The sequence below is a fragment of the Notamacropus eugenii genome, chromosome 6, assembly GCF_028372415.1.
Source record: "Notamacropus eugenii isolate mMacEug1 chromosome 6, mMacEug1.pri_v2, whole genome shotgun sequence".
In the NCBI taxonomy this organism is placed as follows: domain Eukaryota; kingdom Metazoa; phylum Chordata; class Mammalia; order Diprotodontia; family Macropodidae; genus Notamacropus; species Notamacropus eugenii.
In genome coordinates, this window is record NC_092877.1 from 102,299,563 (window position 1) to 102,315,949 (window position 16,387).

The window sequence follows — 16,387 nt, forward strand, 5'->3', positions numbered from 1 at the left end:
TAATAAAAAACAGAATCAGGCAAGTAGAAGCTAATGAATCTGAGACATCAAGAATCAAACAGAATATAAAGAATGAAAACACAGAAGAAAATGTAAAATACCTAATTGGAAAAACAACTGGCCTAGAAAATAGATCCAGGACAGAAAATCTAAGGATTATTAGCCTGCCAGAAAGCCAAGATGGTAAAAAAAAGAGCCTGGATAATGTCATCCAAGAAATCATCAAGGAAAATTGCCCAGAAGTCCTAGACCGAGAAGGCAAAATAATCATAGAAAGAATCCACCATTCACCTCCAGAAAGGGACCCCAAACTAAAAACACCAAGGAATATCGTTGCCAAATTCCAGAACTATCAAGTGAAGGAGAAAATACTGCAGGCAGCCAGAAAGAAACCATTCAAATATCAAGGAGCTACAGTCAAGATCACATAGGACTTTGCAGCTTCTACATTAAAAGATCAAAGAAATTGGAATACGATATTCCAAAATGCAAAGAAGCTGGGACTACAACCAAGGATGAATTATCCAGCAAAGTTGGGCATAATATTTCGGGCAAGGAGATGGACATTCAATGAATTAAGGGATTTCCAGACCTTCCTGATGAAAAGGCCAGAACTCAATAGAAAATTAAATCTTTAAACGCAGGTCTCAAGAGAGGCATAATAAGGTAAATGGGGAAAAAAAACCCAACTTGTTACACAATATGGGCAAACTGTTTACATCCCTATAAGGGAAGATGATACTTGTTAATCTTGAGAATTGTGTATTTATTATGAAATGTAAAAGGGAAATACACAGAGAGAGGGAGTGGGTATAAATTAAATGATGTGATAACAAATGTAATTTAAGGGTACAAAGGGATTGTAATGGGAGATGTGAAAAGGAATAGGCAGAAAAAAATAAATTCCAACATAGGAAAAGGCACAAAATTATATTAGAGTAGAGGGAAAGAGGGGAGGGAGATGAGCATTGTTGATTGGATTCAAAGACAGAACAACAAACTCAGTTAAGTATAGAAATAAAATTAGCTCTATAGGCAGAAGGAGGGGAAGGGGGAAAGAAAAGGGAGTGGAGGCTAAATGGGAGGGAAGAAGTAGTAAGGGTAAAGGGGGATTAAAAGGGAGGGGGGCTGAAAGAAGGGAGGCAGTGGTCAAAAATTAAAACTTTATTGTGGAGGGGAGGGGAAAAGGGAGAATTAAAAGCATAAACAAGGGGAAAAGGTGTGGAGGGAAAGACACAGGTAATAATCATAATTGTGAATGTGAATGGGATGAATTCTCCCATAAAACAGAGACAGATAGCAGAATGGATTAAAAACTATAATCCAACAATATGTTGTTTACAAGAAACACATTTGAAATGGGCATACACACAAGATAAAGGTCAAAGGTTGGAGTGGAATATATTGTGCTTCAGCTGATATAAGAAAAGCAGGAATAGCAATCCTAATCTCAGACAAAGCAAAAGCAGAAATAGATCTAATCAAAAGACATAAGGAAGCAAACTATATGCTGCTAAAAGGCACCATAGACAAGAAGTAATTTCATTACTAAACACATATGCTCCAAGTGGTATAGCATCCAAATTCTTAGAGGAGAAGTTAAGGAAGTTATGGGAAGAAATAAGACAGCAAAACTATACTAGTGGGGGACCTCAACCTCCCCCTCTCTGAACTTGATAAATCCAACCTCAAAATAAACGAGAAACAAGTTAAGGAGGTGAACAGAACTCTGGATAAGGTAGACATGACAGATCTCTGGAGAAAACTGAATGGGGATAGAAAGGAATATACCTTTTCTCAGTGGTACATGGCACACATACAAAAATTGACCATGTACCAGGACATGAAAACCTAACAATTCAATGCAGAAAAGCAGAGATAGCCAATGCATCCTTCTCAGATCACAATGCAATAAAACTTATATGTAATCAAAGGCCATGGAAATTTAAACCAAAAACTAATTGGAAACTAAACAACCTAATCCTAAAGAATGAGTGGATTAAACAACAAATTATAGAAACAATCAACAACTTCATTCAAGAGAATGACAATAATGAGGCAACCCACCAAATCTTATGGGATACTGCAAACGCAGTTCTTAGGGGAAGTTTTATATCTTTGAATGACTACATGAATAAAATAAAGAAAGAGGAGAACAATGACTTGGGCATGCAGCTGAAAAAGCTAGAAAAAGAACAAAGTGAAAATCCCCAAGTAAATACAAATTAGAAATACTGAAAACCAAAGGAGAGATTAATAAAACTGAAATTAAGAAAACTATTGAACTAATAAATAAAACTAGGAGTTGGTTTTATGAAAAAACCAAATCAATTTGACAAACCTTTCGTCAATTTGATTAAAAAAAAGAAAACCAAATTACCAACATCAGAAATGAAAAGGATGAACTCACCTCCAATGAGGAGGAAATTAAAACAATAATAAGAAATTAATTTGCCCAACTGTATACCCATAAATTCGACAATCTAAATGATAGGGATGATTATTTTAAAAGATATAAATTGCTGAAATTAACAGAAGAGGAAGCTGAATACTTAAACAACTCCATCTCAGAAAAAGAAATTGAACAAGCCATCTATGAACACTCTAGGAAAAAATCTCCAGGGCCAGATGGATTCACAAGTGAATTCTATCAAACATTTAAAGAACAGCTAATTCCAATACTATACAGACCATGTGGGAAAATTGGGGAAAAAAGGGAGTCCTCCCAAATTCTTATGATACAAATATGGTTTTGATACCTAAATCAGGAAGAACCAAAACAGAGAAAGAAAATTATAGACCAATTTCTCCAATGAATATAGATGCAAAAATTTTAAATAAGATTTTAGCAAAAAGAATACAGCAACTTATCATAAGAATAATATATTATGATCAGGTAGGATTTATACCAGGAATGCAGGTCTGGTTCAATATTAGGAAAACTATTTAACATTATTGATCATATCAACAACAAAACTAACAGAATCCAAATGATTATCTCAATAGATGCAGAAAAAGCTTTTGATAAAATACAACACCCATTCCTATTAAAAACACTGGAGAACATAGGAATAAATGGAACTTTCCATAAAATAATAAGCAGTATCTACCTAAAACCTTCAGCAAGCATTATATGCAATGGGGATAAGCTAGATGCATTTGCAGTAAGGGATGAAACAAGGATTACATTATCATCCCTATTATTTAATATGGTACAAGAAATATTAGTTACTGCGATAAGAGAAGAAAAAGAAATTGAAGGAATAAGAATAGGCAAAGAAGTAACTAAGTTATCACTCTTTGCAGATGATATGATGATATATTTAGAGAACCGAGTAAAAAACTACTTGAAATAATTAACAACTCTGGCAAAGTTGCAGGTTACAAAATAAACCCTCACAAATCTTCTGCATTTCTATATATTACTAGCAAAGCCCAACAGCAAGAGATAGCAAGAGAAATTCCATTTAAAGCTACGGTAGACACTATAAATATTTGGGAGTCTACCTGCCAAAACAAACCCAGGGACTATATGAACCCAATTACAAAACACTTTTCGCACAAATAAAGTCAGATCTAAGTAAGTGGAAAAACATCAGTTGCTCGTGGGTGGGCTGAGCCATTATAATAAAAATGACAGTTCTACCTAAATTAATTTACTTCTTCAGTGCCATACCAATCAAACTATCAGATAATTATTTTACAGAGCTAGAAAAAATAATATCAAAATTCACCTGGAAGAACAAAAGGTCCAGAATATCAAGGGAACTAATGAAAAGAAATGCTAGGGAAGGTGGCCTAGCTCTACCAGATCTCAAATTGTATTATAAGTAGCAATTATCAAAACCACTTGATACTGACTAAGAAACAGAATGGTAGACTAGTGGAATAGGTTAGGTACCCAAGACACAGCAGTCAACGAATATAGCAATCTACCGTCTGATAAACCTAAGGACCTCAGCTTTTGGGATAAGAATTCACTGTATGACAAAAATTGCTGGGAAAACTGGATAACAGTATAGCAGAAATTAGGCACAGAACAAAGCCTGACACCGTACGCAAGAATAAAGTCCAAATCGGTACATGATCTAGGTATAAAGATCAATACCATAAACAAAATTTTTTAATTTTAAAAAGGAACAATTAATGTAATTCTTTCATGTTGAAATCTAGACACAGAAAAAGTAGGTCTTTCACCTGCTTACCTGCATTCCACATATAAGCTTATGAGCTTGCAATGACATTTTACTCTGAGCATTTGAACACAGGGAGGGCATTTTCCAGGGTGACAGGGCAAAATGCATGGGTGAGGACAACCTGGTGGCCGTGATTTACAGCATGCTTCTTCACATTGAAGACATTCTGGTCCTGCCTAGAAAGAAATCAAAAATAAATTCAGTCAACTGTGGAAACCACCATTTTGATCCAAGTTATGATTTCCCATTTCCTTCCTACCCATTTTTAAAGTCAGAATCCTTCAGGAATTGAGCTTTCCTACTTATCAAAAAGAAAAGGAAAAAAGGAGACTAAACAGCAGTCTAGGCATTTTTTTTAAACAGCTCAAGTAAGTATATATCTAACTTAAAAATGTAACTTTGCTTTTTTAAAAGAGAATATGGAAAATGGGCAGCATGAGAGTTATAAAATTAGAAGGCACAGATTTCACTTCCCCCTTCCAAAACAAAATCTTCAAATGACTAACACTAGAGAAAAATATGAAAAGAATAAAAACAATTGTTATTTTCAAGACATAACAAAGCACCTTGACAAATAACTCACTGACATTATCAAACTACTATGCAAAGTTCAAGCTTTATCTATAGGACATTATTGAAATATGGTTTATAAAAATCAACAAAACAGCACAATCTTATAGATAAGGAGAACAAATTACAAAGTTTAATATTTTTTATCACCACTTCCAGATATCATTTACAACTAAAACTTCTAGTTCTAGGGCTATTTAAATAGGAAATCTTAATCTATTATATATATTACAGTATCTAGAAAATAAGATCCTTCTCTAAGTATTAAGGATTATGAAAAATACAACAATGGTTTGTAAAACTGGCCTAAAGCCAGTCATTTTCCATCGTAAGTTATCTACAAAATATTCATCACAATTAATTCTTGTTTATTTGTCAAATAAAGAACAATGAACTGAGAGTTGAGAGTCCTGCTTTCTAGGCCTAGCCCTGCCAGCAACTTGCTGTGTGGCCTCAAGTTACAATCTCCAGAGTCTTCAATAACCTAATCAGTAATATGAAAGGTTTGGACTAGAGTTCTAAGATCCTTTTCAGCTCTAAAATCCTACTATGCTATGCCCATTCATTTGTTTAAAAAACATCTGACTGAGTAGACAATACAAGGAAACTCAAGATACTGTCCCTGATTTCCGGGGCCAATATTTCAAGATAGAAGAGATTTAAGACATTAACTAATCCAACCTCTTCATTTTAACATGTAAGAAAAAAAAGGACTTGACCCAAGTCAAATAGGCCATGAAACACATAGCAGAACAATGATTCAAACCGAGACCCTCAGCAATCAAATAATATGCTCTTTCCAACATGATGCATCTCCCTTCCATCTTCACTATTTTTCTCAAATCCTATCCTCTAGCAAAGCCAAACTCAATTAAACACAACCCCAAGTATCAAACACTTCCAATAAGGTTAAGTTTAAAATGTCCTTGATGAAGCAATAATAATTATTTTTATTAAATTTCTACAGTTTACAACAGAATACAGAAATTAAAGAGATTTGCAAAAATGTAAAACACCACTCTTCTCAATAAATTTTTTTAATAAGTAATTTTTCATTTTAAAATGTGATTCATGTTAACACATAATGGTTTAATAATGCTATTTTAAAATGAACTAATAATTTAACATTTTACTTAGTTTCACTTTCTAATATGATAAATATTCATAGACAACACAAAAAAGCTCTTTGGGGGTCCTCAATGATCTGACACCCAAACTCTGAAAACTGCTAGAGGTCACCTACATGATATTAAAAGTCCTTTCTAGCTCTAAATCCACGATCCAGAGGGCCACAGATAAATGTGCTACCCCAAGTATATGTGAAAGTCTGATAACATAGCTGGGATAGCTGAAGTTGAGATAGAAAGAAGGAAGCTAAAATTAACTACTTAAAAACAAAACAAAAAAAGTATAAATATACTAGACTGCCTTTCCCCTCCCCTCTCTTCCTGATAAGGCATTTGGATTATAGAATAATAATACTATCTATATAGTCAGGGATCCAGAGTTGCATTATATAAGAATACTCAGTTTATTAGAAGTAGATCAGCAAAGCAATCAGGATAAGTAAAAACTAAACATATAAATTGTTACTCATTGTAATGGGATTATCTGTGTATTAGATATTTTATATGATTAAAGATGAAATATTAGCTAATACATATAGAAGGGGAAAAATTAGGAAAAAAGCATGACAGTGTTCTGTTTACTTTGTACTGACAGAATTTGGTAGGTTAAAACTATATACCTCACTTCTATATCATGATTCAACAGATTAAACTAAGGCCTCTGCTGTAAAATTAAGTGTGTCAGATTCACCTATACTTGTGGAAATTCAGAGTGTCATCTGATCAGGAATAAATATTAATGGATTTAATGAAAGTAAGATTAAAAATGTTACATAAACATGACTTAGAGATGTGAATTTCAAAGTTCTTTCTTCACAATAATCCTATAAAGTTGATAATGCAACTGTCACGGTCTCTGGGCTTCAATTTCCTTAGCTGTAAAATACATTAGATAACAATACTGTTATTAAGTTACAGAATCAGTATTTGGAACCAAGTATTCTGACTGATAGTTCAAGGTTCTATAACACAGTGCTTCTCAAACTTCATGTACTCATATTAATGGAAAAAAAGACAATCGGTATTATAAAGTTTTTAAGAAACAAAAATTTTCTTAATCCCTTCCAAGTACTGTACATAAAGCCATTACATACGGTTTAAGTGATATCTAGCTCCTAATAGAAGCCCAACTTTAATGAATATCAAGTTACAACATAAATAGTATATAGTGTTAAATGCTGATTATTTGCATTTGATTATTCACATACGTGCTTTGTTTTCAAAATATTTGTTTTCTTAATTGAATGAGCATCTCCTATAAAATTAGACCCTGTCCAAAATAACATCACAAATTAGTGTGGGTAAATCCACCAAAAATATATCGAAAGTGAGATTGCATATTAGTCTAAAATTATTTGAAATATATACACAGACACATACACAAGAGTAACAAAAAAAATTTCTATAATGCTATGTATACATATGTGTATGCACACATATCCCCCAAGTACTTTGCTAAGACCAAGCATTATGCATAATATATATTATATGTATGAGATACCATTTCAAGCCCAAACAACCTCAATATTTCTCTCTCTCTACATATGTGTGTGTGTGTGTGTGTGTGTATATATATATGTGTGTGTGTGTGTATAAATGGATATATATGAGAACATATACAGAAATATGTCAAGATTATATATAGATTGTAATACATTTTCTCTTTATCTAAAATTATTTTTTAAAGTACCCAAGAATAAAAAGGGCTTTAAGGGATCTTAGCTTTTACTAAAGAAAAATGCAAATTATAATCTGTGAAGTTTTACCTCATAATCAGCAGTCTGGCAAAAAAACAAAAGATGAAAGTCGAAAATATTAGAGGGGCTATGCCGTATTAGGTGGAACTACAAATTGGTCTGATTACCCTGGAAGTCAATCTGTAATCGTTGTCAGAAAGTTACTAAACTGTACATATAACCTTTTAACCAGCAATATGGCTACTAGGCAAAAACGTTGTATTATACAAGATTTATCACAGCAGCATTTTTTATGATAGTAAAGAACTGAAAGCCCATCAAATGTGGAATGACTTAACAAAAATGAATGGAATGCTATATTTTTGCACCAAAAGAATATGAAGCATTGTGAGAAACTGGGAAAGACTTGTAGCAAAGAGAGCAGAAAAAGAAGAGCAACTTATACAATCCCTGAAATAATGTTAAAACACTGAAAGACTTCAGGAACCTGATAAATGCACTGAACTGCTGGTAAGGCATCTCCTGTCTTCGCAGAAAAAGTAGCGGACTATGTTTTAAGAACTGAAACACAACTTGTCAGATGTAGTCACTGTGTTGATTTCTGATGCTTACCTGTGCTTCTTTACTTGAGGAGAGTTTTACTGATAAAAATGGGGGAGGGGAACAGTCATCGGGAGTGGGGGAGACAGGGAGAGTGTGGGAAACAATGAAAAAAGTAGTACCAATAAAACCAAAGATCAAGAAAAAAATTTCTATTATACTTAACAGTGACCACATTTTCTAAACCAAAAATTGGGAAATATGATCTAATGAGGAATATTCTTTCTGGAAATTCTCATTAAAAGTATACTGCCTTTTCTTGAAAGCAGGACTGTCCCAGAAAACCTTTACTTTAATTCCGTTAGAATCTTACAAACTCACTTTTCTTACATCCCAACACTATGTAGATTCTGGCTATCTGCAACCATCATATCTGCCACCAGCAAACCCAATGCTGCTAGTAACCACAATCTTCACTTACCTCTACCAGTCACAGAACTGTTTATCACTGCCCTGAGATGAATAAACATTAGGGCCAACAGATACTACTAGAGCTCAGTGTAGTACAAAAAAGCCAGAGTGGACTGAGGCAGAGCTGAAGTACAGAAGCAATTAGTGGTTCAAACTATCTAAAAGGACAAGTATGGCCAGACAAAAATGGTGAGCCAGTCGCATAAAAAATGCATGATCCAAGTTCCACACTGGTATCTTGAAGAAGCCAAGGAAATCTACGACACTGAATAGATTCTTTATGGAAAATTCATATAAGAGTAAGAACACCACTGAACAAGAAGGTATAAATGATTTGCAATCTCTACTGGTTGGGGTCTATAGATCCACATCAATGAGATCATAGCACCCTAAAAGTAACAAAATATCTTAAAATCCTAAATGTTAACAGTAACGAAAGAGGTGACAAGATTCCCACTAAAATCTATTGTTAAACATGATTACTTATAAAAATAAGGATATTACCTTTTTTTCATCCACACAGCCATTCATTTCAGTAACTTTATGACATTCCCTCATACAAGTATGATTTTGGCAATCCAGACTCCGTCCACAAAATCTCTTACAAGAGTAAGGACCCACAGCATGACATGGTAGAGGACTGATCTGAAACATTAAGAAAAGCAGTAAAACACACATTTTAACACTTATGTTTAGATATGATTCTGTTCCAATGGTGACAACTAATTTGACAGTGAGAAAATAAATTACTCAACTTGAAGTTAAATTGTAACCTACAAACTAATTTTAAAAGTTCTACATCAGAATCAGCTCAGATTTCTCTTATCAGTAAGACCTAAAATATGATAGTAAAAAAAGTCCTTTTGGGTCTCAGTGTTACTAAATGATAGGTTTTCTTTTTTTTTTTTTTTTAAGCTTTATTTTTCAACTTGCAATCAGTTCTCTATCAGATATGGGATCACTGCCATCACAGTCAGACCTCCTATCTTGCATGAATATTTTTACAAATTCCTAAACAGCTTAGTTTACATTAGAAAACCAGCTTATAAAACACACAAACACCCCACTGCCATGACCACCTCTATTGGCATTTTGGCCAAAACATGCAACACTAAAATATTTACAAAATCTATGTGATACACAGATTGTTCATCCAACAATCTTAACAGTAAAGAAACAGATATTATCCTATGATTAAATTAGAATCAATAATTAGATAACAGAGCTGTCTGTATATTTTTACTCTGGACACAGGCATACTATACCTTTGTCTCTCTCTCTCTACCAAAATATTTTACGGAAATAACAAGGTAAATTAATAAAAGAAATAGCTGAGATCAACATATTTTAAATGGCTTCACTTAATGTCCCCAAAACCAAATAGATCATTTAAAGAAAAATCATCTTAGGCTATATAACATATATTTTTTTACATTCCTTTTTTAAAAACTGGCTTTTTACTTAGAATTACCCAAATGAATTTCAGAAGCAAGATTTTGATGACCTCTAAAGATATACTATAGAATTTATCAGCAATGAAATACCCTCTTCAAAGTTTCTTACAATGAATGCTGCGGACAATGTAATATTTATACAGCACTTCACATTTACATATCATTGGATCCGTTCAATAACCCTGTTTTACAGATGAGGAAAACTTAGGCTAAGAGAAGTCAAGTGACTTAGTCAAGGGTCACAGCTAGTAAACTAGGATATGAACTATCATTTTCCTGATTCCAATTCCAAAACACTGTCCACTGCACCACCACCGTCTGCCAACAATGATGGTGCAAAGAGACCCAGAATGTAATCTTCACTGTCACTAGCTTTCAGACCTTAGGGAGGCAGGTCACTTTCCCTTGGTGGGCCTCAGCCTGTTCATCTGTATAGTGAGAGGACAGACTGGGTTATCTACAATCCCTAGGATTCTGTTGAAAACCAAATGATTTAATTAAGGAAAAGCTAAACGGCCATCATGTATTCTCTAGTATAAAAAGCTTTCTAGTACTCAATTAAAAGTACACTGAAATTGTAAAGTTAATTGAATCAAAATACTTGGAATTTGTATAACCTGCTAAAATAACAATGCTTCAAAGTTGTTTTTATTCTAGTATACAACAAATATACATCACAAGCTTTATAATAATCACTTTTTAATAATCAATGCCCAGGACTCACCTCGTGCTTCCCAAGACACTCTCTACAAGGAAAAAAAAGAAACCAAAAGATTATAATTGAGAAAGAATTTCTTAAAAAACTCCTCAAGGGAAAAAAAATGTTAGTAATTTTAATGTTAGTAATTTTAGTAATAACATACTTCAACTTTCATTAAAGATTGCTTCAATCACTGATCCAACCATTCTGAAGAGCAATTTGGAATTATGCCCAAAGGGCATACTGTGCAAAACCTTCAACCCAGCAATACCACTTCTAGGTCTGTATCCCAAAGAGATCACAAAAACAGGACTCACATGTACAAAAATATTTATAGTAGCTCTTTTGGTGATGGCAAGGAACTGGAAACTGAGAGAATGCCCATCAATTGGGGAATGGCTGAACAAGTTGTGGTATATGAATGTAACAGAGTATTACTGTCCTATAAGAAATGATGAGCAGGCACACTTCAGAAAAACCTGGCAAGGCTTATATGAATTGATGCTGGGTGAAATGAATAGAACCAGGACAACACTGTACACAGTAATAGCCACGCTGTGCAAGGACTGACTTTGATAGACTTAGATCTTCTCAGCAATGCAAAGATCTAACAAAAATACAAAAGACTCACAATGAAAAATGCTATCCACATCCAAAGCAAGAACTCTGAAGTCTGAATATAGATGGAAGCATACTATTTGCTCTCCTTTTCTTTTGTTGTTTTGTTTTGTTTCTCCTTTCTCATGGTTCCTTCCATTAGTTCTAAGCTTCACATCATGACTAATGTGAAAATGTTTAATATGAATGTAGAAGCATAACCTATATCAAGATTGCAGGAGGAGGAGAAATTTTAAAACTCAAAATTTTACATTAGTGAAGGTTAAAAACTAAAAATAAATTATATAAAAAATAACAAAAATAATAAAAATAAATAAAAGCAAGCTCTCCTTAATGGAGATTCAATCCTTAAAAATAAAAAAAAGATAGCTTCAATCATTCACTTCAATTACTCAGTATTTACGCACTAGGAACTAGGGATACACTATGTGTCTGTCACTTCCTGGAGACAGACACAAAGACAGCAATCAGAGTCCCCGCAGCCTCCAAGGAGCTCACGTCCCACTGGGGGAGGTAACAAGCACGTAAACAAATATATACACAGCATGATCTTGAACATACCGCGCACCGAGTATACTGCAGTACACACTACACAAGTGCCTAAGCAAAGTAACACAGAGTACGCACACGTGAAGGAAACGGGTGATTCTGAAACACAAGGAAGAAAAAGGCGTGCAGGGACCCGTGAGGAAGAGGCAGAGCCAAGGCACAGAGACAGCAGGCGGACTCTCCTGTGTAAAGAAGAGCAAGGCAGCTGGCCTGGATGAACCACGCCGCACAGGCAGGGAAATAAAAGTAAATAAGGTAGAAAAGGTAGGTGGATGCCCAGTTTTGGAGTATTTTAAAAGCTAAACAGAGGAGCTTCTATTTAATCCTAGAGGAAATAAGGATCCAGTGGAGAGACATCATCAGATCTGCACTTTAGGAAAAGTATGGCCATGTGCAACATGGGCTGGAATAAGCAGAGACCTGAGGGAAAAAGAACAATTATGAGGCTACTGGAATAATCCAGGTGAGAAGTGATGAGAGACTGAACCAGGGTAGTAAAGAGATGTTGTGGAGGTAGGAATGACAAGATTTGTTACTTGATTTAAAACTGGGAAGAGTGAGACAGAGGAATCAAGGAAAGCACCAATACTAGAAACACAGGTAACTGGAAGGACAGTGGTTCCCTTGTAGGAATACACAAGTCTGGAAGGGAGGTGTGGCTTGAAGGAAAGGTAATAAGTTCAGTTTTGGAGATGTTGAGTTTGAGGTGCTGAGACAGTTTGTTACATCCAATAGGCAAATGGAGATGAGCAAACAGAGCTGGAGACTAGGGTTAGATTTGGGAGACATTTGTATGAAGATGATAATTAAACTGAAAGAGCTTTTCATTGCAAATTGCCAATATATTCTATTATTAAAGTACTTAAAGGATCTATCTATATGCACCAAAAAACACCTGCTCTGAAAAATTTCTAGATGAGACTAGACCACAAGAATTGATGCTGCCCATAATAATTATATTAGCTTAAAAGATTTGCAAAAGAAAGTATGAGTAAAAGTCTCGAGCTGCAATAGAGGTTATACAATAAATTTAATATCCTAATTTTTTCTTTCAGTCCCTATTGTATGATTACATGTAATAGGAATTCTATAAGTACCAGATCACAAAAGTGACACAAAAATGAGTTGTACAATCATAATTATCAGAGTAAATGCAAACTTAATAACAAACAGTCAACATTTCTGTGGTTTCCTATGGGCTTTAAAAACCATTAAAAACCATTCCATGTATTATTAAAAGCAACATAGCTTTCTGGCACAAATAAGCAATAGCCAAAGAAGCAGGTCAGTTATAGAACTAATATCTTTGTCCACTCAAAGAATAAACCTAAAATGGTAAGGAATGTAAGTTTGGAAATATTACATATCCATTATAAATGTCAGGCCTCAAAAACAAAGAAAAGACAAAAGTTCTCTGTGGGTATAAACATACTAGCAAAAAACTTGTCCTGTTTGCAGTTCTCTGTCATAACTAATCACCTTTGAAATTAATGTCTCTGGTATAGTAGAAACAATATTGGACTAACATTTAAGGAGACTGGAATTGTAGTTCTACAGTTCTCTAACTCTGGGCAATTTATTTCACTTCTATTGACCCTGCTTTCCTCATCTGTAGAAAGAGACGTTTGGATTAGGTGATTTTTAAGCTCTATCCCAATTCTATTAAGCTACTCTAAAGTTGTTTTTCTTTCTCCTTTCACCAAAGGAATAGATGGACACTGGTGGACAAGGAAAGTGGAAAAGAAATACAAGACTATTTTTCTATGCATTGGAACCTGCTAAAGTATTGTTAATTTGGAACATGAAATTACTTTGTATAACTTACCTTGTTTTTTCAAGTACCACATTTTATATACTAAAAGTTTATTGAGATTACAAGTACCGTGTTTTCTATATTAAAAGTTTATTCGGATTACAAATTAACTTTTAAATATTTTTAATCTTTGTAAGAAATATAGCTACAAATTGCTAAAGGAATCTGGTAGTTCTTACTTTTTGCCAGTTTACCAGAAGCAAGTAAAAACCTAAGCACAGACAAATCACTGAAGGTAGAAAGGGAAGATAATCCCCAGTGTACTGTGTCCTGGTCAGAGCGTATCTAGAGTACTGAGGTCAGTTCTAGGAGACACATGTTAAGGAGATCAGCAGGTTGGAAAATAACCAAGAGAGTAATCAGAATGGTAATGAGTCTAAAGGTCTTGCTGTAAGAAAATAAAAGTAAATACGGAAAGGCTGCCTGGAAAAACCACTCAGAATGCATATGATAGCTGTTTTCAAGTACCTTAATGGAGTTCACATAGAAGAATGACATTTATTCAGTTTGACCTTAGAGGGCAGAATTAGGTTGAGATGGCAAAGAAGAAAAGTCAGACATCAGGAAAATCTTTGTAACCAAACTATCCAAATTAACTATTAAGTAAAAAAATGGGCTGCCTTGGTAGGTAAAGGGACCCCTCTCACTGTAGGTCTTCACGCATAAGGTTAAGTAAAACCTTTTCAGGTACTTCATAGGGAAAATTCTTTATCAGTTATGAATAGGAGATGACCACTGACGTCCATTCCTGACTGAAATCTGATTCTGTGGGTAAATTACCAAACCATTCCATAAAAAGCCAATTTAACCTGAAATGTAACTGAAACACAGCATTGTTGTATGAGTATTATGGAACAAAAACACTATTCAAAAAACAATATTTCTGCAAGAAAATGGGTTCATGATTCCAAAATGGGGTAATACTACAATCCCAGAGCAACAGGATCAGAGGCTCTTATCAGGTCAAATCACTGTTGTCCTCAATGCCAAGAACGTTATCTCTAGGGACGAGAATGGGGCTTTCTGCTGATAGAAATCCCAGTGTAGCTCTTCCCTTTTCAAAGCACTCTAGGAGAGGCAGAACGAAGACCACAATCCAGTCAGGCCCCTTGATTTCCAGTCCACTGTCACTTCAAACATAATATGTAATCTCTTAGATAGTTTTGGATAAAATCTTACTACTAAAATTTTTTAAATATTTTGAGAAGAATAAAAGAATCTTATCCTCTACCCCCAACAATAAACAAACATAATCTTGAGTACTATATTCAGTCATCTTAAAAAAAGTCAAGTAGGAAGCTATTTGGAAAGTTTTAAAAAAGAAGACAAAAACCCTCTACCTTCTGGCAGTTTATATTTTTCCCCATGGCTCTGATATGTCCATTTAAGATTATATATGTAACTGATGTATGTGACCATGTGAGTTAGAGCTGAAAAGAACCTTAGAAATCAAGCCTAACCTCACAATTTTAAGAATGAGAAAACTAAGGCCTAGGAGTCACTGATAGCACTTTTTCCTCAAAGCATTCCATAATAAATTTGTACTATAAAAATGCAACAAGAGCCACATTTTTTTTTAAAGTAAAACGTGTTAAGTTTAAATAACTTTCAAATACAAATTAATATTAATTATCCCATTCAAAATGCTAAAATTACTATACAAGTAAAAATTTAAAAATAAAAACATTAAAAGTCAAAATACAATATGAGAAATTTTGGAATTCCAATCATCTGTCTATCAATTCTCAATGCAAAGTTAACAATCTGAGGCTTTAAAGATTCAGCTGCTTGTTTTGTTTTCTCAGGCTCAATCTGACTTCTAATTTCATATTGAAGATAACTCTTTTATCATCTAGTTTACAACCTTAAAGATATTTCTTTCCTGATATTTTTGCCCAATAATGTATACATAGTTATGTACAAAAAACTACAATACAAAAAAACTCAAGATTGATGTTTTGTGGAAGGCTTTCTTCAACCACCACTGAAATGAGTAGAAATTGCCAATTTTGAATGGTTCTTTCCCAACTCTAATGATTTATCTGCTAATGACTGGAAGCTGTAGTAGAATGCGTCAGTAAACTAAAGCTAGTGTGTGAAGTCTAACAATAAATTTCATTAGTAACTTAAAGTCTAATTCAGTTGCAACTGGTATAGAATTCAGCTGCCACAATAGAAGTTAGATGAAAATGGTATAATAGAACCTTCAATTCCCTAAGTGTGGAGATGCAATTCCTTAAATTAGAATTACTAGTTAGTAAAGAGTACCTGTACTCTCCTTGTACAGTCTCATTCATTCTCATGTCTTCAAATTACCTTCATGGAGATGATTACCAAATACGTAATTCCCATTCTTACATCTCTGTCTGCCAATCTTCCATCTCCAACTGGATATTCCACTAGCTCCTCAAAGTCACCTGCTCATCATTCTGACCAACATTTCTTTCTATGGCACGATCATTCAACAGTCCCTCATATTCAAAACCATAACTCTTTCCTCTCCTTCCCTAACACATTATTCAATAAATTAGTAAATCCTATGACTTCACCCCCACAATATCTCTGTAAACCATTCTCTCCTACCTTCCACTGCCACCACCCTAGTACAAGTCCTCATTACCATGGAAGTGGAATATTACAAGTCCCTTTACT

The 16,387-nt window shown here is 34.2% G+C and overlaps 1 protein-coding gene across 1 annotated transcript in view; it reads right to left on the reverse strand.

The window, feature by feature from the left end:
* NFXL1 (nuclear transcription factor, X-box binding like 1) overlaps window positions 1–16,387 on the reverse strand; it is a 75,336-nt gene that overhangs the window by 16,279 nt on the left and 42,670 nt on the right. Inside the window, exons 15-17 of the mRNA XM_072620691.1 lie at window positions 10,780–10,801; window positions 9,106–9,246; window positions 4,206–4,372 (exon numbers count right to left, since the gene is read on the reverse strand). Coding sequence (XP_072476792.1) covers window positions 4,206–4,372; window positions 9,106–9,246; window positions 10,780–10,801 — 330 coding nt within the window. The remainder of the gene's footprint in view (window positions 1–4,205; window positions 4,373–9,105; window positions 9,247–10,779; window positions 10,802–16,387) is intronic.